At 47.2% G+C, this 25,697-nt stretch overlaps 1 protein-coding gene across 1 annotated transcript; it reads left to right on the top strand.

Annotated features, from left to right (window-relative positions):
• The first annotated feature begins 1,696 nt into the window (after positions 1-1,696).
• gdf9 (growth differentiation factor 9) lies at positions 1,697-25,097 on the top strand. The gene is made up of 3 exons (XM_078411040.1): positions 1,697-2,071; positions 21,991-22,386; positions 23,026-25,097. The coding sequence occupies exons 2-3, from the start codon at positions 22,059-22,061 to the stop codon at positions 23,907-23,909; spliced, it is 1,212 nt and encodes a 403-aa protein (XP_078267166.1). The 5' UTR covers positions 1,697-2,071; positions 21,991-22,058; the 3' UTR covers positions 23,910-25,097.
• The last annotated feature ends 600 nt before the right edge of the window (positions 25,098-25,697 follow it).

The raw sequence follows: 25,697 nt of genomic DNA, 5'->3' as shown, positions 1-25,697 counted from the left end.
TCTTTTAGGACCGAGATGAGAAAGTTCTTTTTCACACAGAGAGTGGTGAATCTGTGGAATTCTCTGCCACAGAAGGTAGTTGAGGCCAGTTCATTGGCAATATTTAAGAGGGAGTTAGATGTGGCCCTTGTGGCTAAAGGGATCAGGGGGTATGGAGAGAAGGCAGGTACGGGATACTGAGTTGGATGATCAGCCACGGCGGTGCAGGCTCGAAGGGCCGAATGGCCTACTCCTGCACCTATTTTCTATGTTTCTATGATATGGGGAAAAGGCAGGAACGGGGTACTGATTGTAGATGGTCAGCCGTGATCATATTGAATGACAGTGCTGGCTCGAAGGGCCGAATGGCCTACTCCTGCACCTATTTTCTATATTTTTTTGTTTCCAATATTGGCCTCAGTCACCTCAGGACCTAGAATCTTTTACCCAGAGATGAGGAATCAAGAACCAGAGGACATAAATTTAAGGTGAAGGGGGAAAGATTTAATAGGAACCCGAGGGGTAACTTTTCTTTTTACACAAGGGGTGGTGGGTGTACGGAATGAGCAGCCGGAGGAGGTAGTTGAGGCAGGGACTATCATAGGATTTAAGAGACATTTGACATTTGGGCAGGGATGTGGGCTAAAAACAGATCGGTGGGACTAGTGTAGATGGGGCATGCTGGTCGGCATGGGAAAGCTGGGCCGAAGGGCCTGTTTCCACGCTGTGTGACTCCATGACCCACAAAAACAGAGCTCAAAAATAAGGGACAGGCTAAGGCAGGAGGAGGAATGAACATTTCTACCTTCTGAATTTTTGACATTCATTTTAAAGTTTTAAATGAGAATATTTGAAGGGTTCGAATCAGCAGCATCAAAGTTCGGAGGACTTAACATGGTCCAATAACACTGCTGCGCTGGTCAAGAAGGCACAACAAAGACTGTTCTACTTAAGAACACTGAAAAAGTCTGGTCTACCCCAACAGCTGCTGACAACCTTCTACCGCTGCACCATAGAGAGCATCCTAACGCATGGCATCCCTGTGTGGTACCTCAGCTGCACGGAGGCAGAAAGGAAAGCTCTTCAGCGGGTAGTCCATAGAGCTCAGAGGGCCATCGGAACACAGCTACCAGACTTGGAGGGCATCTACAACACACGATGCCTCAGAAAAGCCACCAGCATCCACGAAGACTCTTCACACCCTTGCAACAGTCTGTTCGAACTCCTTCCATCGGGCAGACGATACAAGGCCTTCTACGCCCGCACCTCCAGACTCAGGAACAGCTTCATCCCCAGGGCCATAGCTGCTATGAACCGGTCCTGCTGAGCCGGATGGCCACAACGCATAGATCAACTTGCACTTTACCCTGTCCAAAACTGTTACAACTGTTTCGTTTCGTTGGGTTGCTGCTGTCTAAATTACCTAAATTATTGCATCGTATGGGAGGCGCATTCCCAATCTCATTGTACCCCTGGGTACAATGACAATAAAGATATATTGTATTGTATTGTATTGTCACTAGTCACGTTGTTGAGCCCTTCGTGAAGTACAAAACGAGGCCAAAATTCCTTTTGAGCTTTTACCATGACAACACCGACCTTTCAAAAATAAATTAGCCGCAGCAAAGTGGGTCCTGGTCGGGACTTTCAGAATCGGTTTGGTTCCACATTTGAAGAAAGAAAATTTCTGAACGAAAGGTCACATTTCACAGGGAAGCAGCTTCGAGAGACGTCCCGTCCGTACGCACACGCTCAACGCTCTAAATTCACGGAGTTACTTACGGGTTTCTGCAGGGAATATTATTTACGCTGATCTGTGTAAATGACGTGCACGTTCGCACATTAAAGCTCAGTCCGAGATGCTGGAGAATTACATACCGACTGCTTGTGATTCGAAGACACCGCATCGCAGATAGACCGAACAGACTTCCAATCAGCAAAGTACATTCGTTGCACATTGTACCAACTTCCAGTCATGGATGTATCGGCAAATCAACATTTAACATCGTGGAAAGACAACAACAACAACAACAACAAAAAAAAGACTCACCAGAACCCACAGCTACAGGACTGATGTTGGTGAACAGAGCCGGTAGGAATGGTTTAGAGAAAACTTCAGTGACTTAAGACCTCCAGTGCCCACAGAGGGCTGGGATAGCACATTAAATTGCTGACACGGCTTATTTAACAAACAAATCGAAAAGAAATAGAGAGCCACATTGTTGCCCAGCCGCAGAGCACGACAGTCCTGCTACTGTTGAGCTGCAGCCGAGGTGAGGATGGATCTCAGCCAACGAGCAGCAGCTCGTCACATTATACACACCATCCCACCAGCAACACCTTTCACCAGGGACAGGAGCGGAATCAGGCCATTCGGCCCACGCCGCCGTTCAACTGTGGCTGATCTATCTCTCAATAGACAATAGGTGCAGGAGGAGGCCATTCGGCCCTTCGAGCCAGCACCGCCATTCAATGTGAACATGGCTGATCATTCTCAATCAGTACCCCGTTCCTGCCTTCTCCCCATACCCCCTGACCCCACTATCATTAAGAGCTCTATCTAGCTCTCTCTTGAATGCATTCAGAGAATTGGCCTCCACTGCCTTCTGAGGCAGAGAATTCCACAGATTCACAACTCTCTGACTGAAAAAGTTTTTCCTCATCTCAGTTCTAAATGGCCTACCCCTTATTCTTAAACTGTGTGGCCCCCGGATCTGGACTCCCCCAGCATTGGGAACATGTTTCCTGCCTCTAACGTGTCCAACCCCTTAATAATCTTATACGTTTCGATAAGATCTCCTCTCATCCTTCTAAATTCCAGTGTTCCAGTCCAGGTGGAAATAAACTCAGATATATAAACTCAGAACTGTACAACTCCTCTCCCTTCTGTCGTGGGGTAGACTGATTCCCCCCCAATTTCCCTCCTGCGATAAATAAAGTTCTATCATATTGTATTACATCCTCAGAGGTTGCAGGTGCAAGGAAGATGGGCCGAACATCCCAAGATGGGCGAGAGTTACAAGAAAACAAAATTCCAATGCACAAATGTACAGTTTAAAATTGTTTTAGATTTAGAGATACAGCGCGGAAACAGGCCCTTCGGCCCACCGGGTCCGCGCCGCCCAGCGATCCTCGCACATTAACACTATCCTACACACACTAGGGACAATTTTTACATTTACCCAGTCAATTAACCTACAAACCTGCACGTCTTTGGAGTGTGGGAGGAAACCGAAGATCTCGGAGAAAACCCACGCAGGTCACGGGGAGAACGTACAAACTCCGTACAGACGGCGGCCGTAGTCAGGATCGAACCTGGGACTCCGGCACTGCATTCGCTGTAAGGCAGCAACTCTACCGCTGCGCCACCGTGCCGCCCGGCCCGGGACTTGTCAGGACAAGTTACCCTCTGCGATGCAAGGCTAGCAAGAGTTAATTGAGGGACCTGCCCTATGTTATCCTAATTAGCTTGGTATTTTAACACTCCAAAATGCTTTTTAACACTGGATGAACTTAGCACCAAACGTGGCAAGGGTCTGAACGCATTCTGTTAGAAGCCAATCTCAGAAAAATGATGCCATTGTTTGTCTAAAGCTGCTGGCGACTAAGTAGTGGGATGGAATGTTGTCTCTGGTGTGCAATAAATGACTTGGCAACTCGCGAACACATGGCGGCAGCGGCAGCGACAGGTCGCACATTCCAGCCGTGCACGCCACGTTGTCATTGTGATCCTTTTTGTTGCAATCAGGAAATAAATCAAAGAATGGCGTAGACTTGGCAAGAGCTCCATGTGTAAAGGGACGCACGCAGAATTGAAAATGGCTTGGATCAATCTGCTGCCGCTTGGCGTTCAGTAAAAGCAAAAGCTCTACCAATGTGGCGGTGTGGCTTTTGCCCGTTCCTATTGTGCTCCTGCTGAAACTACCCCTCACTTTCCTCAATGGAGGCAGGCAGAATTGATCGTCAATGTGCCCACAATTTGGAAGTAAGAATAGAAAGGCAGATTATTATCTGAATGGTGTCCAGTTAGGAGGAGGGGGAGTTCAACGAGATCTGGGTGTCCTAGTGCATCAGTCAATGAAAGGAAGCATGCAGGTACAGCAGGCAGTGAAGAAAGCCAATGGAATGTTGGCCTTCATAACAAGAGGAGTTGAGTATAGGAGCAAAGAGGTCCTTCTACAGTTGTACCGGGCCCTGGTGAGACCGCACCTGGAGTACTGTGTGCAGTTTTGGCCTCCAAATTTGAGGAAGGATATTCTTGCTATGGAGGGCGTGCAGCGTAGGTTCACTAGGTTAATTCCCGGAATGGCGGGACTGTCGTATGTTGAAAGGCTGGAGCGATTGGGCTTGTATACACTGGAATTTAGAAGGATGAGGGGGGATCTTATTGAAACATATAAGATAATTAGGGGATTGGACACATTAGAGGCAGGAAACATGTTCCCAATGTTGGGGGAGTCCAGAACAAGGGGCCACAGTTTAAGAATAAGGGGTAGGCCATTTAGAACGGAGATGAGGAAGAACTTTTTCAGTCAGAGAGTGGTGAAGGTGTGGAATTCTCTGCCTCAGAAGGCAGTGGAGGCCAGTTCGTTGGATGCTTTCATATCATATCATATATATACAGCCGGAAACAGGCCTTTTCGGCCCTCCAAGTCCGTGCCGCCCAGCGATCCCCGCACATTAACACTATCCTACACCCACTAGGGACAATTTTTTTACATTTACCCAGCCAATTAACCTACATACCTGTACGTCTTTGGAGTGTGGGAGGAAATCGAAGATCTCGGAGAAAACCCACGCAGGTCACGGGGAGAACGTACAAACTCCTTACAGTGCAGCACCCGTAGTCAGGATCGAACCTGAGTCTCCGGCGCTGCATTCGCTGTAAAGCAGCAACTCTACCGCTGCGCTACCGTGCCGAGGGAGTGAGGGGGTATGGGGAGAAGGCGGGAACGGGGTACTGATTGAGAGTGATCAGCCATGATCGCATTGAATGGCGGTGCTGGCTCGAAGGGCTGAATGGCCTCCTCCTGCACCTATTGTCTATTGTCTAATTCCAAAAAAGGAGATAGAGCCATTGGTGTAAGTCATTGGGTCCTTGATTTTCAGTCTGAAGAAGGGTCTCGACCTGAAACGTCACCCATTCCTTCTCTCCCGAGATGCTGCCTGACCTGCTGAGTTACTCCAGCACTTTGTGAATAAATACCTTCGATTGGTTCCTTGATGGTCATTGTTGGCTCTTTGCCTGGAGCTGCAGCTTCGTTATATTTTTGGGCATCGACCTAAATCAATAGCCAACACCAGCAAACAAATCAAGGTGTCGGAAGGAACTGCAGATGCTGGTTTATACCAAAGAGAGGCTCAAAATGCTGGAGCAACTCAGGCAGCATTGGGACAGGCAGCATCTCTGGAGAGAAGGAATCAAGGTAGACACAAAATGCTGGGGTAACTCAGCGGGACAGGCAGCATCTCTGGAGAGAAGGAATGGGTGACGTTTCAGTTCGAGACCCTTCTTCTGGAAGGAATCAAGATGATTGAATCAAATAACCTAAAATGAATTTATAGAGTATTGTGTGCAGTTCTGGTCACCCCATTTCAGGATGGATGTGGGGGCTTTGGAAAGGCAGCAGAAGAAGATGGCACAGTGGCTAAGTTATAGAGTTGCTGCTTTACATTGCCAGAAACCCACGTTCGATCCTGACTATGGCTGCTGACTGTATGGAGTTTGTACGTTCTCCCTGTGACCGTGTGGGTTTTCACCGGGTGCTCCGGTTTCCTCCCACATTCCAAACACGTGCAGGTCTGTTGGTTAATTGGCCTCGGTAAGATTGGAAATTGTCCCTAGTGTCCCTAGTAGAGAACTACTATCTAGTGCTGAACTACTATCTACCTCTTTGATTACCCTTGGACTATCCTTGATCAGACTTTGCTGGCTTTACCTTGCTCGAAACATTATTCCTTTATCATGTATCTATGCTCTGTAAATGGATCGATTGTAATCGTGTATTGTCTTTCCGTTGACTGGTTAGCACGCAGCAAAAGCTTTTCACTGTACCTCGGTACACATGACAACAAACTGAAATGAACCAATCAATCAGTCCACACACAGGCAAAAAATGTCAGCCTTTCCAACAATAGAAAACACCCCAAAAAGTGAACAAATAACAAAGACATTTGTGAAACATAGAAACATAGAAAATAGGTGCAGGAGTAGGCCATTCGGCCCTTCGAGCCTGCACCGCCATTCAATATGATCATGGCTGATCATTCAGCTCAGTAGCCTGTACCTGCCTTCTCTCCATACCCCCTGATCCCTTTAGCAAAAAGGGCCACATCTAACTCCCTCTTAAATATAGCCAATGAACTGGCCTCAACTACCTTCTGTGGCAGAGAATTCCACAGACTCACCACTCTCTGTGTGAAGAAATGTTTTCTCATCTCGGTCCTAAAAGACTTCCCCCTTATTCTTAAGCTGTGACCCCTGGTTCTGAACTCCCCCAACATCGGGAACAATCTTCCCGCATCTAGCCTCTCCAACACCCTAAGAATTTTATATGTTTCTATAAGATCCCCCCTCAGTCTTCTAAATTCCAGCGAGTACAAGCCCAGTCTATCTAGTCTTTCCTCATATGTAAGTCCCGCCATCCCAGGGATCAATCTGGTGAACCTTCTCTGTACTCCCTCTAAGGCAAGAACGTCTTTCCTCAGGTTAGGAGACCAAAACTGCACACAATACTCCAGGTGCGGTCTCACCAAGGCCCTGTACAACTGCAGCAGAACCTTCCTGCTCCTAAACTCAAATCCTCTTGCTATGAATGCCAACATACCATTTGCTTTCTTCACTGCCTGCTGCACCTGCATGCTTGCTTTCAATGACTGGTGCACCATGACACCCAGGTCACGTTGCATCTCCCCTTCTCCCAATCGGCCACCATTCAGGTAATACTCTGCCTTCCTGTTCTTGCCGCCAAAGTGGATAACCTCACATTTATCCACATTATATTGCATCTGCCATGCATTTGCCCACTCGCCTAATCTATCCAAGTCACTCTGCAGCCTCCTAGCATCCTCCTCGCAGCTAACGCTGCCACCCAGCTTCGTGTCATCCGCAAACTTAGAGATGTTGCATTCAATTCCCTCGTCCAAATCATTAATATACACTGTAAATAACTGGGGTCCCAGCACTGAGCCTTGCGGTACCCCACTAGTCACTGTCTGCCATTCCGAAAAGGACCCGTTTATTCCTACTCTTTGCTTCCTGTCCGCCAACCAATTTTCTAGCCGAGTCTATCCAATCTTTCTTCATATGAAAGTCCTGCCATCCCAGGAATCAATCTGGTGAACCTTCTCTGTACTCCCTCTATGGCAAGAATGTATTTCCTCAGATTAGGAGACCAAAACTGTATGCAATACTCCAGGTGTGGTCTCACCAATGCCCTGTACAACTGCAGCAGAACCTCCCTGCTCCTATACTCAAATCCCCTCGCTATGAATGCCAAATTATCTCCTGTATGAAGGGTCTCGACCCGAAACATCACCTATTCCTTCTCTCCAGAGATGCTGGTTACTCCTGCATTTTGTGTCTATCCTGTATGACCTAATCTAGCCGGTGTTTGTCTGGATTATGGACAAGTACACGGAAATATCATGCAAATATTCAAGGAAACAAAATCCTCTGATAAAGGTTTACATCAGGGAACACCACAATACCAGTAGGAAAAAAAACTGCAGATGCTGGTTAAAATCAAAGGTAGACACAAAATGCTGGAGTAACTCAGCGGGACAGGCAGCATCTTTGGAGAGAAGGAATGTGGTCCTTCTCTCCAGAGATGCTGCTTGACCCGTTGAGTTACTCCAGCATTTTGTGTCTAACCACAATACCAGTGCTGTTTACCAAGTATTAAGCGTGTGTTTGCTACAGTGATTGAGATATAATTTCTGCTCCAATCCACCCACTCTGCGTTGATATTTTGCTGACTAACAATTCGTCATTGGGGTGGAGTTGAACCACAGGGTTTGAGAAGATTGCCAACTCTTAAAATGATCTAATGCAAAATTTTAATTATTAACATTTGATAAGTTACAGTAAGTGGACACATCAGCCTCACTTGAGATTTCCATGCGAAAGATCCATCAAGTATAGAATCAGAGGGGTTCCACATCAATAATTTCCTGGAACGGCAGATGCCCGTTTACAAAGAAGGTACAAAGTGCTGGAGTAACTCAGCAGGTCAGGCGGGATCTCTGGAGAAAATGCATAGGTGATGTTTCAGGTTGGGACCCTTCTTCGGACTGATTGTGATGGAGGCAGGGGGTGGGAAGAAAGCTGGAAGATAGTTTGGAGTCGGGGCAAAGCCTGGCAAGTTTACTTTAGAGATACAGTGCAGAAACAGGTCCTTCGGCCCATCGAGTCCACACCGACCAGCGATCCCCGCACATCAACACTATCCTGCACACACTAGGGGCAATTTACATTTATACCAAGCCAATTGACCTACGTGTCTTTAGAGTATGGGAGGAAACTGGAGATCCCAGAGAAAACCCACGCATGTCAGGGGGAAGAATGTTCAAACTCCGTACAGGCAACACCCCTACTCAGGATCGAACCCGGGTCTCTGGCGCTGTGAGGCAGCAACTCTACCGCTGTGTCACCGTGCCGGCCATAGGTGGACACAGCGGAAGATATGTTTTAGAGGCAGGGAGATGGTTGGACAAAGGCCGGAGATGAGGAGACAACGTACACTATAAGAATAGAAGAGGTTTGAATTATGAAGCCAGAGGGGGGAATATAGGGAGAAGGAGATAGAGGGGGGGGGGGGGGGAGGGGAAGAAATGAGTGCAAATCCAGATGGGGCACAGGGAAGGTGGAATAACTAACTCCTGGAGTTTATGTTGGGACTTAATATTGAATGAAACAATTACAACTACCCAGCCTTTACAGTTTGCAATGCAATTGACCAATTCTGATGGAAGTGAGGAAACTTAAACCGGGGTAGGACTTGCACCGTAAATGTTAAGACCCTGGAGAGCACGGTGGAATGGAGAAACCATGGTACGCTGTTCCCCAAAGACGATGACACAAATAGACAGTTTAGTTTTGTTTATAATTGTCACATGTACCACCGTACTGTGAAAGGTTTTTTGTTGCGGGGATCTTATTGAAACATATAAAATTCTTAAGGGGTTGGACAGGCTAGATGCGGGAAGATTGTTCCCGATGTTGGGGAAGTCCAGAACCAGGGGTCACAGCTTAAGGATAAGGGGGAAGTCTTTTTTGACCGAGATGAGAAAACATTTCTTCACACAGAGAGTGGTGAGTCTGTGGAATTCTCTGCCGCAGAAGGTAGTTGAGGCCAGTTCATTGGCTATATTTAAGAGGGAGTTAGATGTGGCCCTTATGGCTAAAGGGATCAGGGGGTATGGAGAGAAGGCAGGTACAGGTTACTGAGCTGGATGATCAGCCATGATCATATTGAATGGCGGTGCAGGCTCGAAGGGCCGAATGGCCTACTCCTGCACCTATTTTCTATGTTTCTATCCAGTCAGCAAAAAGACTATGCAGCACACGATTACAATCAAGCCAGCCTTTGTGCATAGATACAGGGTAAAGGGTATATCATTTAGTGCAAGACAAAGTTCAGTGAAGTTAGATTAAAGATAGTTCAAAGGTCTCCAATGAGATAGATGGGAGGACAGGACCATTTTCTAGTTGGTGAGAGGACGGTTCAGTTGCCTGGTAATAGTTGGGACAGAAAGGGTGGTGAAAGAGTGTTTGATACACTTGCTTTTGTCTATCAGTATATCGGCTCGACTGTAATCACGTGTAGTCTTTCCACTAATTGGATAGCAGGCAACTAAAAATCTTTTCGCTGTACCTCGGTCGGTAAAGGTGACACAAACCAAACTCATCAACAAACCTGGAACACAAATATGTACAGATTATTTTATTTTAAAAATAATCTTTTTTTAAAGTCGGACCGCAAATGAACAGACTCGCCTTTGAACTGATACGTTAGACACGTTAGAGGCAGGAAACACGTTCCCAATGTTGGGGGAGTCCAGAACCAGGGGCCACAGTTTAAGAATAAGGGGTAGGCCATTTAGAACTGAGATGAGGAAAAACTTTTTCAGTCAGAGAGTTGCGAATCTGTGGAATTCTCTGCCTCAGGAGGCCAATTCTCTGAATGCATTCAAGAGAGAGCTAGATAGAGCTCTTAAGGATAACGGAGTCAGGGGGTATGGGGAGAAGGCAGGAACGGGGTACTGATTGAGAATGATCAGCCATGATCACATTGAATGGCGGTGCTGGCTAGAAGGGCCGAATGGCCTACTCCTGCACCTATTGTCTATTGATGCAGAACTGGCCCAAAGTGATATTGGAACCAAAGGGTTAAATTATAAATTCAAGTTACACAGACTAGATTTATATTCCCGCAAATACTTAAAGATTAGAAGCTATGGTCTCAGGGATCAGTTTTAAGTTGATTAAAGGATCCCATGAGCTCATGAGAAACCATTTCCCCTGGGAAGGTGCAACTAGTGTGTAGGAAGGAACTGCAGATGCCGGTTTACACCGAGGGTAGACACCAAATGCTGGAGTAACTCGGCAGGCATGCGTTACTCCAGCATTTTGTGTCTATCTCAGGAGAAACCATCGCCAGAATAATAAGGAAAATGCAGATGCTGGAAGTCAATAGACAATAGACAATAGGTGCAGAAAGAGGCCATTCGGCCCTTCGAGCCAGCACCGCCATTCAATGTGATCATGGCTGATCATTCTCAATCAGTACCCCGTTCCTGCCTTCTCCCCATACCCCCTGACTCCGCTATCCTTAAGAGCTCTATCTAGCTCTCTCTTGAATGCATTCAGACAATTGGCCTCCACTGCCTTCTGAGGCAGTGAATTCCACAGATTCACAACTCTCTGACTGAAAAAGTTTTTCCTCATCTCAGTTCTAAATGGCCTACCCCTTATTCTTAAACCGTGGCCCCTTGTTCTGGACTCCCCCAACATTGGGAACATGTTTCCTGCCTCTAACCTGTCCAACCCCTTAATAATCTTATACGTTTCAATAAGATCTCCTCTCATCCTTCTAAATTCCAGTGTATACAAGCCTAGTCGCTCCAGTCTTTCAACATATGATAGTCCCGCCATTCCGGGAATTAACCTAGTAAACCTAAGCTGCACGCCCTCAATAGCAAGAATATCCTTCCTCAAATTTGGAGACCGAAACTGCACACAGTACTCCAGGTGTGGTCTCACTAGGGCCCTGTACAACTGCAGAAGGACCTCTTTGCTCCTATACTCAACTCCTCTTGTTATGAAGGCCAACATTCCATTGGCTTTCTTCACTGCCTGCTGTACCTGCATGCTTCCTTTCAGTGACTGATGCACTAGGACACCCAGATCTCGTTGTACGTCCCCTGTTCCTAACTTGACACCATTCAGATAATACTCTGCCTTCCTATTCTTAACACCAAAGTGGATAACCTCACACTTATCCAGATTAAACTGCATCTGCCATGCATCCGCCCACTCACACAACCTGTCCAAGTCTAAACATATAAACAAAGTGCTCGGTTCCGATCAAATCTGTGGGAAGAGAAACAGTGTTAACATTTCAGGTTGGAGACCTTTAGCTTAGTTTAGAGATACCAGCAGGGAAGTAGGCCCTTCTGCCCACCCAATGAAACCATGCCAACCATCGATCGCCCGTTCACACTAGTTACACGGCATCACAAAAATGCTGGAGTAACTCAGCAGGTCAGGCAGCATCTAGGAGAGAGGGAATGGGGGACGTTTTGGGTCGAGACCCTTCTTCAGACATAATGTCAGATAAAATACTCCTGCACCCAAAGCATATGTTCATAAGTCATAGAAGCAGAATTGGGCCATTCGGCCGATCGAGTCTACTCCGCCATTCAATCATGGCTGATCTATCTTTCCCTCTCAACCCCATTCTCATGCCTTCTCCCCATTAACCCCTGACACCCGTACTAATCAAGAATCTGTCAATCTCCACCTTAAAAATACCCATTGACGTGGCCTCTACAGTCTTTTGTGGCAATGAAATCCACACATTCACCACCCTCTAACTAAAGAAATTCCTCCTAATTTCCTTTTGAAAGGTACGTCCTTTTATTCTGAGGCTGTGCCCTCTGGCCCTAGACTCTCCCACTATTGGAATCATCCTCTCCACGTCCAAACTCTATCCAGGCCCTTCACTGTTTCACAAAGCAGAGGGAACCTGCAGGTTTCTCCACAGAAATGATCGACCAGCTTGGTCGACAGAAAGTTTTACGAGGCACGGATATTATGTTTTATGGAACCAAGCAAGGCGTGTAAACAGAGGTAAGATACTGATCTAATCGCAAGACTCCAGACAAGAAATGGCCCATTCATGTCACACGGTACAAAGTGCCAACAGTTGGCAAGGCCGGCTTCCAGCCTCCTCTCAGGTAATCAGGAAAAGAACCGTTCGCATCCACTCACTACACACCAGGAGTGGCACGGTGGCACAGCGGTCGAGCTGCTGCCTTGCAGCAACAGAGATTCCGGTTCCATCTTATAGACAATAGGTGCAGGAGGAGGCCATTCGGCCCTTCGAGCCAGCACCGCCATTCAATGTGATCATGGCTGATCATTCTCAATCAGTACCCCGTTCCTGCCTTCTCCCCATACCCCCTGACTCCGCTATCCTCAAGAGCTCTATCTAGCCCTCTCTTGAATGCATTCAGAGAATTGGCCTCCACTGCCTTCTGAGGCAGAGAGTTCCACAGATTTACAACTCTCTGACTGAAAAAGTTTGTGTCTATCACATATCCATGTTTGGTTTAGTTTAAGATAGACACAGAAAGTTGGAGTAACTCAGCAGGTCAGGCAGCATCTCTGGAGAGAGGGAATGGGTGACGTTTCAGCTCGAGACCCTTCTTCAGACTGAGAGTCAGGGGAGTGGGAAACGAGAGATATAGACGGTGATATGGACAGATGTGGAACAAATGAAGATATGCAAAAGATAATGATGATCAAGGAAAGGTGGAGCCCACAATGGTCCATTGTTGTCCGTGGGCTGGGTGATAACGAGTTATACCAACGGTGAAACTCAACAGTACGACAGTGAAACTAGTACGACTAGCATGGGGGAGGGACGGAGAGAGAAGGGGGGGGGGGGTGCAAAGGTTACTTGAAGTTAGGGAAATCAATACTCATACTACTGGGGTCAGATTGTCACGTGTACCGAGGTACAGTGAAAAGCTTTTGTTGCGTGCTATACAGACAGCGGAAAGACAATACATGATCACAATCGAGCCGTCCACAGTGTAGAGATACATGACAAAGGGAATGACATGATAGACAATAGAGACAATAGGTGCAGGAGGAGGCCATTCAACCCTTCGAGCCAGCACCGCCATTCAATGTGATCATGGCTGATCATTCTCAATCAGTTTAATGTAGATAAGTGTGAGGTTATTCACTTTGGAAGTAAGAATAGAAAGGCAGATTATTATCTGAATGGTGTCAAGTTAGGAAGAGGGGATGTTCAACGAGATCTGGGTGTCCTAGTGCATCAGTCACTGAAAGGAAGCATGCAGGTACAGCAGGCAGTGAAGAAAGCCAATGGAATGTTGGCCTTCGTAACAAGAGGAGTTGAGTATAGGAGCAAAGAGGTCCTTCTACAGTTGTACCGGGCCCTGGTGAGACCGCACCTGGAGTACTGTGTGCAGTTTTGGTCTCCAAATTTGAGGAAGGATATTCTTGCTATTGAGGGCGTGCAGCGTAGGTTCATTAGGTTAATTCCCAGAATGGCGGGACTGTCGTATGTTGAAAGGCTGGATCAATTAGGCTTGTATCCACTGGAATTTAGAAGGATGAGGGGGGATCTTATTGAAACATATAAGATAATTAGGGGATTGGACACATTAGAGGCAGGAAACATGTTCCCAATGTTGGGGGAGTCCAGAACAAGGGGCCACAGTTTAAGAATAAGGGATAGGCCATTTAGAACGGGGATGAGGAAGAACTTTTTCAGTCAGAGAGTGGTGAAGGTGTGGAATTCTCTGCCTCAGAAGGCAGTGGAGGCCAGTTCGTTGGATGCTTTCAAGAGAGAGCTGGATAGAGCTCTTAAGGATAGCGGAGTGAGGGGGTATGGGGAGAAGGCAGGAACGGGGTACTGATTGAGAGTGATCAGCCATGATCGCATTGAATGTCGGTGCTGGCTCGAAGGGCTGAATGGCCTCCTCCTGCACCTATTTTTAAAAATTTTTTTTAAAGTACCCCATTCCTGCCTTCTCCCCATACCCCCTGACTACGCTATCCTTAAGAGCCCTATCTAGCTCTCTCGTGAATGCATTCAGAGAATTGGCCTCCACTGCCTTCTGAGGCAGAGAAATCCACAGATTCACAACTCTCTGACTGGAATTTATTTATTTTTTCCTCATCTCAGTTCTGAATGGCCTACCCCTTATTCTTAAACTGTGGCCCCTGGTTCTGGACTCCCCCAACATTGGGAACATGTTTCCTGCCTCTAACGTGTCCAACCCCTTAATAATCTTATACGTTTCGATAAGATCCCCTCTCATCCTTCTAAATTCCAGTGTATACAAGCCTAGTCCAAATGGCCCACCCCTTATTCTTACGTTTAGTAACGTTTAACGTGATAAGATAAAGTCCAGTGACGTCCGATCAAAGACTTTCATTTCACTGCACATGGTGTATGTGTATGTGACAAATAAACGTGACTTGACTTGAAGATCGCCTGAGGGTTTGCAACCAGGTAGATGGTAGGTCAGGGCCGCTCTCTGGTTGGGGTAGGATGGTTCAGTTGCCTGATAACAGCCGGGAAGAAACTGTCCCTGAATCTGGAGGTGTGCGTTTTCACACTTCTGTACCTCCTGCCCCGACTGAAGAGTGGAGCCACTAGTCCATGTTCTATAAGAAGATAACTGCAGATGCTGGTACAAATCGAAGGTATCTATTCACAAAATGCTGGAGTAACTCAGCGGGTCAGGCAGCATCTCGGGAGAGAAGGAATGGGTGACGTTTCGAGTCGAGACCCTTCTTCAGACTGAAGTCCATGTTCATGTTCATGTCCATGTTCATCAGTCCATGTTCATGTCCATGTTCATCAGTCCATGTTCATGTTCATGTTCATGTCCATGTTCATCAGTCCATGTTCATGTTCATGTTCATGTCCATGTTCATCAGTCCATGTTCATCAGTCCATGTTCATCAGTCCATGTTCATGTCCATGTTCATGTCCATGTTCTCCACAGATGCTGCCTGTCCCGCTGAGTTACTCCAGCACTCTGTGTCCATCTCTGGTGTCGAGAGACAAAAATTGCAGGAGTAACTCAGCGGGACAGGCAGCATCTCCGGAGTGAAGGAAGAACGGGCGACGTTTCGTGTCGAAACACCTTCTTGTGTCAATTGGATAGATCGCGTCTTGGGCTCACCCGCGGACAGAAGGGAACAGATTATCCCGCAACGGAGTGCGGAAAATCCAGCGGCTGTGTGAACGAGAGAGAGAGAGAGAGAGAGAGAGAGAGAGAGTGTGTACCACAGAAGCGCGGACAGACCACCGGCGGCAGGTGGACGTGTACAGGTGTGTACAGGTGTGTACAGGTATCACCAGGTATCTACTCACAGCTTGCCCGTGACCGTCCGCTGGACTCTGGCAACCACCAGCGAGCGCCTGGTTGTTCCCCAATGGGACGGCGATGGCTGGGGCAGGTTCAGGTTCAGGTTAATGATTCATCGGCTGGCGAGAGAGATCTGGATACAAGGCATGTCTGCAGAAAGTTGGCACAGTTCAACGCCGTTCACAAGCAACACTCGTCTCCTAACATCAATGAAACACACACACACACCTTCTGGGGAGAAGACGGTCCGAGAAGTTCACACAGGTAACATCAAGGTGCATCAGTATCACCGCGACAGTCGTACCTGGTGCACAGGTAACTCGATACCTGTGACGTCTGCCCGGCTCCTCTTTTACAAAGATAAACACAAAAAACATGTTCCCAATGTTGGGGGAGTCCAGATCCGGGGGCCACACAGTTTAAGAATAAGGGGTAGGCCATTTAGAACTGAGATGAGGAAAAACTTTTTCAGTCAGAGAGTTGTAAATCTGTGGAATTCTCTGCCTCAGAAGGCAGTGGAGGCCAATTCTCTGAATGCATTCAAGAGAGAGCTGGATAGAGCTCTTAAGGATAGCGGAGTCAGGGGGTATGGGGAGAAGGCAGGAACGGGGTACTGATTGAGAATGATCAGCCATGATCACATTGAATGGTGGTGCTGGCTCGAAGGGCCGAATGGCCTCCTCCTGCACCTATTGTCTATTGTCTATAAAATGCTGGGGTAACTCAGAGGGACAGGCAGCATCTCTGGAGAGAGGGAATGGGCGACGTTTCCCAATCCTTCTCTCCAGAAACCTCCCCCATTCCTTCTCTCCAGAGATGCTGCCTGGACCGCCGAGTTACTCCAGCATTTTGTGTCTATCTTCGATTTTAAACCAGCACCTGCAGTTCCTTCCTGCACATTCTCTTTGTAAAGGTTTAGTTTAGTTTATTAATAATAATAATAATGCATTTTATTTATATAGCGCTTTTCATATACTCAAAGACGCTTTACAGAGATTTAGAGAACATAGGGAAATGAATAAATAGATAAATAAGTAAATAAATAAACGAACAGAGAAAGGAGACAGAAGGTGAGGTGACCTTCAGTGGTTGAAGGCAGTACTGAACAGGTGAGACTTCAGCGATGTTTTGAATGTGGTGAGTGTGGAGGAGTCTCTAACGGTTTGAGGTAGTGAGTTCCATAGGGTGGGAGCAGCGATGGAGAAAGCCCTGTCCCCCCAGGAACTGAGTTTGGTTCGGATGTGGTGGGATAGGAGATTGGCAGCAGCAGAGCGGAGGGTGCAGGTGGGAGTGTGCCTGTGGAGGAGGTCAGTCAGGTAGGATGGGGCCAGGTTATGGAGGGCTTTGTAGGTTATGAGGAGGATTTTGTACTGGATTCTCTGGGGGATGGGGAGCCAGTGGAGTTTGTAAAGGACGGGGGTGATATGGTCACGTGTACCGAGGCACAGTGAAAAGCTTTTTATTGCGTGCTGACCAGTCAGTGGAAAGACTGTACATGATTATGATTATGACCAATAGACAATAGACAATAGATGCAGGAGGAGGCCATTCAGCCCTTTGAGCCAGCACCGCCATTCAATGCTGTCCTCAGTGTACAGATACACAATAGAGGGAATAATGTTTTGTGCAAGATAAAGTCCGATTAAAGATCGTCAGAGGGTCTCCAATGAGAAAGATAGTAGTTCAGGACCGCTCTCTGGTTGGTGGTAGGACAAAGATAGACAGCACGGTGGCACAGCGGTAGAGTTGCTGCCTTACAGCGAATGCAGCGCCGGAGACTCAGGTTCGATCCTGACTACGGGCGCCGTCTGTACGGAGTTTGTACGTTCTCCCCGTGACCTGCGTGGGTTTTCTCCGAGATCTTTGGTTTCCTCCCACACTCCAAAGACGTACAGGTTTGTAGATTAATTGGCTGGGTAAATGTAAATGTTGTCCTTAGTGTGTGTAGGATAGTGTTAATGTGCGGGGATCGCTGGGCGGCGCAGACTCGGTGGGCCGAAGGGCCTGTTTCCGCGCTGTATCTCTAAATCTAAATCTAAAAAAAATCTAGACACCAAATGCTGGAGTAACTCAACGGGACAGGCAGCATCTCTGGAGAGGAGTAACGGGTGACGTGTCCGGTCGAGCCCCTTCTTCAGACTGAGAGCCAGGGGAAAGGGAAATGAGAGATATAGACGGCGATGTAGAGAGATGTAGAACAAATGAATGAAAGATATGCAAAAAAAGTAACAATGATAAAGGAAACAGGTCATTGTTAACTGTGGGCTAGGTGAAAACGAGTTTCAAACAAAGAGACTCAACAAGACGACTTTGAAACTCGTACAAAGTTAGAGAAATCAATATTCAAGTTGAGTTTATTGTCACGTGTACTGAGGTACAGTGAAAAGCTTTTTTTTGCGTGCTAACCAGTCAGCAGTAAGACAATACATGATTACAATCGAGCCGTCCACAATATACAGATATATAATAAAGGGAATAACGTTTAGTGCAAGATAATGTCCAGTAAAGTCCGATTAAAGATAATTTGAAGGTCTCCAATGAGGTAGCTAGTAGCTCAGGGCCACTCTCTAGTTGGTGATAGGATTGTTCAGTCGCCTGATAACAGCTGGGAAGAAACCGTCCCTGAATCTGGAGGTGTGCGTTTTTTAAAAACTTCTGTACCTCTTTCCCGAGGGGCGAGGAGAAAAGATGGGGTGACCAGGGTGAGATTAGTCCTTGATTATGCTGCTGCCCTTGCCACGTGGGTGAGAATGTGGAATAACATTGAAATAGAACTAGTATATGTAAGCACAGTATCCCATTGAGTCATACAGCATGGAAACAGGCCCTTCGGCCCAACTTCCCATGCTGACCAACAGGTCCCATCTACACTCGTCCCATCTACACTCGTCCCACCTGCCTGCATTTGGCCCATATCCCTCAAACCTGTCCTGTCCATGTACCTGTCCAAATGCTTCTTAAATGTTGGGATAGTTCCTGCCTCAACTGCCTCCTCTACCACCCTCTGTGTGAAAATGTTACCCCTCAGATTCCTATTAAATCTTCCTCCCCTCACCATAAACCTATGTTCGCTGGTCCTTGATTCCCCTACTCTGGGCTAGAGACTCTGTGTATCTACCCGGTCTATTCCTCTCATGATTTTATACACCTCTATAAGATCACCCCCTCATCTTCCTGCGCTCCAAGGAACAGAGATCCCAGCCTCCTCAACCTCAGTACCTGGTACTAATTGCTAAAGCAATTCCAACAGGAACAGATATACACAACTGGTTTCATTATTTGGGTTTAGTTTTTTTAATTTTTAAATGCCAAGAGTCTGAGTATTTTTTTTCCTCTAAGTAGAGCTTTAAGGTTTAGTGTGTTGAATATTTGATTGCACAATAAAAGCCTGTTGGGGCCTCTCTAAACAAGGAGGTGACTGCAGGGTGGTGTTTGAATGGAGTCGATGGTGCTGATCAGAATGCAACCTGCTGCACCTGTCTCATTAAATTGAAAGGATACTGTGTTCCATCAACACAGTCACGGAAACCCAAATGCCGAGGGTAATGGACACCTCCACTTGTTTCAACTGTAACTCAATAATGGAGCAATTTCAATTATTTCTGAAGAATTTAATTGTCCTTCATCATGTAAATAGGGTTGGATTTTTAGAAAATCAGAGAGAAGAGAAATGGGAGGAGGGGGGAAAATTCCATGGAAGTGCAGACACTCAAATCTGCTGGATTTTGATTTTTTAACCATTGGTAAGGAATAATTACCAGAGTGCGTTTAGGAATTAAAGCACACTTCTGTATTGCCCTGGTAACTCTGCTCCCTGTGACAAAGCTAATAGAGTTTTCTTGCAAGGAACTATAGTAAGCCTTAAGTGGAATAATCAGATATCCCATTTGCCCTTTTTCTGCTTGAATTTGGTTCCTCAAAAAATTAAATCTGAAAAATTTAAAGAATATTCTAAAGAAGGATTGTCAAAAGTATTGAATGCGCTTAGGAAGGAACTGGATATGCTGGTTTTAAACCGAAGCTAGACACAAAATGCTGGTAGACACAAAATGCTGGAGGAACTCAGCGGGACAGGCAGTATCTTGGGAGAGAAGGAATGGGTGATGTTTTGGGTCGAGACCCTTCTTCAGACTGATGGATCAGTCTGAAGAAGGGTCTCGACCCAAAGCGTCACCCATTCCTTCTCTCCCCAGATGCTGCCTGACCCGCTGAGTTACTCCAGCATTTTGTGCCTACCTTCGATTTAAACCAGCATCTGAAATTGTTTCCGACACAAAATGCAGGAGTTATGGGTGACGTTTCAGGTAAAGACCCTTCTTCAGACTGTCAGGGGGAAAGGGAAATGAGAGATATAGATGGAGATGGAGAGAGATATAGAACAAATGAATGAAAGATATGCAAAAAAAGTAACAATGATAAAGGAAACAGGTCATTGTTAACTGTGGGCTAGGTGAAAACGAGTTTCAAACAAAGAGAGGAAATGCAGGGGTTACTTCAAATTAGGGAAGTCAATATTCATACCACTGGGGGGTCAGCTGCCCAAACAAAATATGAGATGTTGTTCCTCCAATTTGCATGGGGGGTGGGGGGATTTAATAGGAATCCGAGGGGTAGCTTTTTCACACAAAACGTGGTGGGCATATGGAACGAGCTGTCAGAGGAGGCACACATTATTTTGTGTGTATCATACAGCATGGAAACAGGCCCTTCAGCCCAACTTGCCCACACCAACCAACATGCCCCATCCACACCAGTCCCACCTGCCTATGTTCAGTCCATCTCCCTCCAAATCTATCCTATTATCGTAGCTGTCTAAATGAGTCTTAAACATTGCGATAGTGACAGGGATTTGAACATAAGATGAAAGACACTTCACTGAAATCATTAAATAATGCTAGTCAGACTGTACCAGGAATATTGTGCAGACATGCAACGAGAGCATAATGGTCAGCGGGGTGTGTAATGAAGGCACAATAGACAATAGGTGCAGGAGGAGGCCATTCGGCCCTTCGAGCCAGCACCGCCATTCAATGTGATCATGGCTGATCATTCTCAATCAGTACCCCGTTCCTGCCTTCTCCCCATACCCTCTGACTCCGCTATCCTTAAGAGCTCTATCTAGCTCTCTCTTGAATGCATTCAGAGAATTGGCCTCCACTGCCTTCTGAGGCAGAGAATTCCACAGATTCACAACTCTCTGACTGAAAAGGTTTTTCCTCATCTCCGTTCTAAATGGCCTACCCCTTATTCTTAAACTGTGGCCCCTTGTTCTGGACTCCCCCAACATTGGGAACATGTTTCCTGCCTCTAACGTGTCCAACCCCTTAATAATCTTGCTCATATTGATGGTTGTGGGGGATTGCCACTTTCATTTCACTGCACAGTATGTGTATGTGACAAATAAATTTGACTTGACTTGAGAGCTGGTCAAGTCAGCAGGAGATGGCCTCCTTTGATTGTGTTCGTGAGGTAATCTCCCCTGCGTGTTAAACCAGACATCAGCGTCAGGTGTGACTATTTAAAGCTAATATGGGCAGCTGGTGAAAGAAGAGAAACTTAACTGGGAGTATTGGAAACAGCGAGGAAAAGACTCAGTCAACACGTTATCCCGTTTTCCCACCCATGTAGGACATTCCCACAGTCTTAAAGCTGCCTTAAAGAATTATTACACACAGGAAACAAATAAATCATCTAAATTAGATTTTAAACATACAGTATACACAAGATTAATGGAGTGACATAAATTAATCAAATAAGCTTCAAAAACAAAATAAAAATCCTTTCACGTCAGGCATTAAAGCACAGAAGCTAGCCCTTCGGCCCACCGTGTCTATACTTGCCATAAAGTGGGTGTCAACACTAACCCCATATGTGGGTTGGGGGGGGGGGGGGGGGAGAGGTTTGGGCCCAACGGGTCCACTTTCGATAATAGGTGCAGGAGTAGGCCATTCGTCCCTTCGAGCCAGCACCGTCATTCAATGTGATCATGGCTGATCATCCACAATCAGTACCCCATTCCTGCCTTCTCCCCATACCCCCTGATTCCGTTATCCTTTCACGTCAGTCTAGTTACAGCCTACTGCGTGAAATTGGGTCCAGGGTCAGGTAGTTTACTAATTGCAATTGTGTCACAAGATGCCACTTCCAAACACCAATCCTACGTGAATACCCATGGTACTGCAAAGAATCCTGACTTCCAAATTATATTCATTTTAACCCGGGTGCTTTCCCACCAGATTGCTCACGCCCTGAATTACATTCTCACGGTCTTACTGATTATTAAATTATCGTTATTAATTGGCTTAATGAGATCGTTGGACCTAGCTGGTCGAGGTTCTCTTTAAAAGGCTTGATGTGGGCATTTGGCTTTAGGACTAGTGAGCTGAATAGGCATCTTCGCGAGTGAGGCGCGTTGGTTCGTCGTCTTCTTCGGTGTCAGAATGTGTTATTGGGCACAGCTCCGCCGTTACATCTGGCTAATGTCACTAGCCAACTCCATCTCTCTCGCCACTCCAATCAGCTTTTCTGATCAAGAGGTAACTCAGAGCTCTGAGAATGACGTTTTGCTCCCTCTACTGAGTTCCCTGACCGACAAGAAGGGTTGGGACTACCAGGGCCCCACCAAACCGGACATTGGGTATTTGAAGTATATGAAGAAGCTCTACACGGTGTCGGCGACGCAAGATGGGACACCGAAGCGACCCACAGAACACCCATATAACACTGTGCGGTTACTCGCGCCACGGGCTCTGTCCCACTCCACACAAGGTGAGTGAGACGCCACTTGGATTTTACCCTTTCAATCTTTCGCCCAATCATTCTTTACTTGGAAGGCAAACGCAAAGAATGGTGGGGGTAACTCGGCGGGACTGGCAGCATCTCTGGAGAGAAGGAATGCGTAATGGTCCAGACATTCCTCCAGACTCTGGAATTTAGAAGGATGAGAGGAGATCTTATCGAAACGTGTAAGATTATTAAGGGGTTGGACACGCTAGAGGCAGGAAACATGTTCCCAAATGTTGGGGGGAGTCCAGAACCAGGGGTCACCACAGTTTAAGAATAAGGGGTAGGCCATTTAGAACTGAGATGAGGACAAACTTTTTCGGTCAGAGAGTTGTGAATCTGTGGAATTCTCTGCCACAGAAGGTAGTTGAGGCCAGTTCATTGGCTATAATTTAAGAGGGAGTTAGATGTGGCCCTTGTGGCTAAAGGGATCAGGGGGTATGGAGAGAAGGCAGGTACGGGATACTGAGTTGGATGATCAGCCATGATCACATTGAATGGCGGTGCAGGCTCAATGGGCCGAATGGCCTACTCCTGCACCTATGTTTCTATAAGTATTGATCTGATTCCTGTATCCAACTCTCTGAGAAGTATTGACTTGACTCCTGTCTGCATCTCTTCCAGAAGCATTAAAGCAAGACGTGGTGTACGGGCTGGGTCTGGTCACATCGAGGGAGCAGCTGCTACGCTCGGTACTCCTGTACTCGGACACACAGTCTGCATCCTTCCCCATCTTGTGTTCCTGCAACGTGACGGTGCGAGACCCCGAGACCCCCTCGGACCAGACGTGCCCCGGCTCTCTCCGCTCGCACACCTTCCGCGTCCAGTTGGAGCGCAGGAAGAGGCCCGTCTGGGTGGAGGTGGACTTGGCCTCCTTCCTCCAGCCGCTGCTGGTACCACACCTGGACAACCTCCACATGGTCTTCACCTACCTGTGCACCAGGGCTGGCACGGGGGCGCCCCTGAAGCCCAACCTGTCGCCCCCCTCCCTGCTGCTCTTCCTCAACGACACCCGCGTCCGCCCAAGCCACACCTGGCTGCCGGTCCACCTGTCCGGACAACCTGGCCCGGGGAAGAGGGTCCACGGCGGGTCAGGGAGGTCGGCCCGCCGCCGCAGAGGTCCCAAGGGTGTCGGGCAAGAGGTGGACAACTCGCTGGCTCCTCTCCGCCACCCCCGTCTCCAGTACCACGACCAGGATTGCCAACTGCACGACTTCAGACTGTCCTTCAGCCAACTGCGCTGGGACCGCTGGATCATTGCCCCACACAATTACAACCCTCGCTACTGCAAGGGCAGCTGCCCCCGGGCGCTGGGCCACCGCTACGGCTCTCCGGTCCACACCCTGGTCCAGAACATCCTCTACGAGAAGGTGGACTCGGCCGTGCCTCGGCCATCCTGTGTCCCGTCTAAGTACAACCCGCTCAGCGTGCTCGTCCTAGAGGGCGACGGCTCCATCGTGTACAAGGAGTACAAGGACATGATCGCCACCACGTGCACCTGCCGCTAGGACATCACCTCCACCACATACACCTGGATCTCCACCACATACACCTGGATCTCCACCACATACACCTGGATCTCCACCACATACACCTGGATCTCCACCACATACACCTGCCGCTAGGACATCATCTCCACAACATGCACCTGCCGCTAGGACATCATCTCCATCACATACATACACCTGCCCCTAGGACATGATCCCCCACCACATACATACACCTGCCGCTAGGACATCATCTCCACAACATGCACCTGCCGCTAGGACATGATCCCCATCACATACATGCACCTGCCCCAGGACATGATCCCCACCACATACATGCACCTGCCCCTAGGACATGATCCCCATCACATACATGCACCTGCCCCTAGGACATGATCTCCATCACATACATGCACGTCTCTCCAGTGCTTCCTTGCATCTGAAGTTTGAGGCAGTCAAGAAGAAAAGGAAATCGCCACTGCTTGCTTGCAACGCGAAGAAACTCGCCCCGTGAACTTTATTTTTTTATTTTTAAGTTGTCTTGTTTCATTGTTTATGTTGAAGTGTGAAATTCGCAGCGCTCCCAGTTAAGTGTGTTTATTAATGTCTTTTTTTTTTGTTGCTTAAGTATCCGAGTTTTTGTTTATGTCTGGGCGCGATGAAGCTGTTTTTAAAACTTGTTTGGATTCGCTGTGTCGAATGCAAATACCCAAGTGAAGGGGTTTTCTTCTCTCGGCGGCACATGAGGTCTTGTACATTGAGCACACCATTACTCCCTTCCCAAATTCTGTATCGTTTTTAAAAAGAAAAAGAAAATGAAAATCACCATAGGCAATTTTTATTCGGGTGAGATGCCGATGTTTTTCAAGGTAACAAAAAAATTCAATGAACGAAACCCCCATTAAGCTTAAACGTAAATAGGTAAATTGCATAATGAACGCACAATTAATAGACTACATTGGAAGGGGGGGAAAAAAGAGTTCACACATGGTCTGAAAGTCCATTCACCTGAAAATATGGAATGATTTGGGATAATGCTCCATTGGTCGGGAGATTATCGCGGTGTCGCAAGAGAACTTTTAAAACCGTGTTTTTAAAGACGCATTGAGTGAGTTTTGTTTATGCACAGGTGTAATGTCTGCTACAAGCCCTGGTGGTATGCGGTGGTTGCTCTAGTGTACGGACTCTGTTGAACTGACTGACCTTTCTTGGAGGGCAAATGAAATAAATAACAATAGCAAATGATTTTGGCTTTTGGCTTTATTCTGTGAGGGGGGAAATGGGAGAGTTAAATATCTGAAATTGCACGCCTTCAATTGTCTCCAGGCTCCTGCGTTTGGTTCTCCCCAACTTTGGTCGTTGTACACCTTCTCTGACAACAACAACAAAAAAACCACAGCTCCTCTTTTAAGAGGATGTTGCCAGGACTCGAGGGCCTGAGCAACAGAGAGAGAGAGAGAGAGAGAGAGAGAGAGAGAGAGGTTGGGCAGGGTGGGAGGTTGAGGGGTACACAATCATGAGGAATAGATTGGGTGGATGTGCAGAGTCTTTTGCCCAGAGTTGGGGAATTGAGAACCAGAGGACATGGGGTTTAAGGTGAGGGGAGGGGGGGGGGGGGGGAAGGGAAGAAGAAGAAGATTTAATAGGAACCTGAGGGGTAACTTTTTCACACAAGGTGGTGGGTGTATGGAACGAGCTGCTGGAGGAAGTTGAGGCACCTGCCATCACGACATTTGGGATATTTAGACAGCTACAGGGATAGGATGGGTTTAATAGGATATGGGCCAAATGCAGGCAGGTGGGACTAGT

This window comes from Rhinoraja longicauda, chromosome 14, assembly GCF_053455715.1.
Source record: "Rhinoraja longicauda isolate Sanriku21f chromosome 14, sRhiLon1.1, whole genome shotgun sequence".
Taxonomy (NCBI): Eukaryota; Metazoa; Chordata; class Chondrichthyes; order Rajiformes; family Arhynchobatidae; genus Rhinoraja; species Rhinoraja longicauda.
The sequence above is the reverse complement of the archived record's forward strand: the minus strand, read 5'-3'. Positions and strand labels throughout refer to the sequence as shown.

What these genes read in the sequence shown, in the direction of transcription:
- gdf9 (XM_078411040.1), top strand. Translation starts at nt 22,059, where the DNA reads ATGTGTTATTGGGCACAGCTCCGCCGTTACATCTGGCTAATGTCACTA. An exon ending in TCTGTCCCACTCCACACAAG is followed by an intron (nt 22,387 to 23,025) that starts GTGAGTGAGACG and finishes CATCTCTTCCAG; the next exon opens with AAGCATTAAAGCAAGACGTG.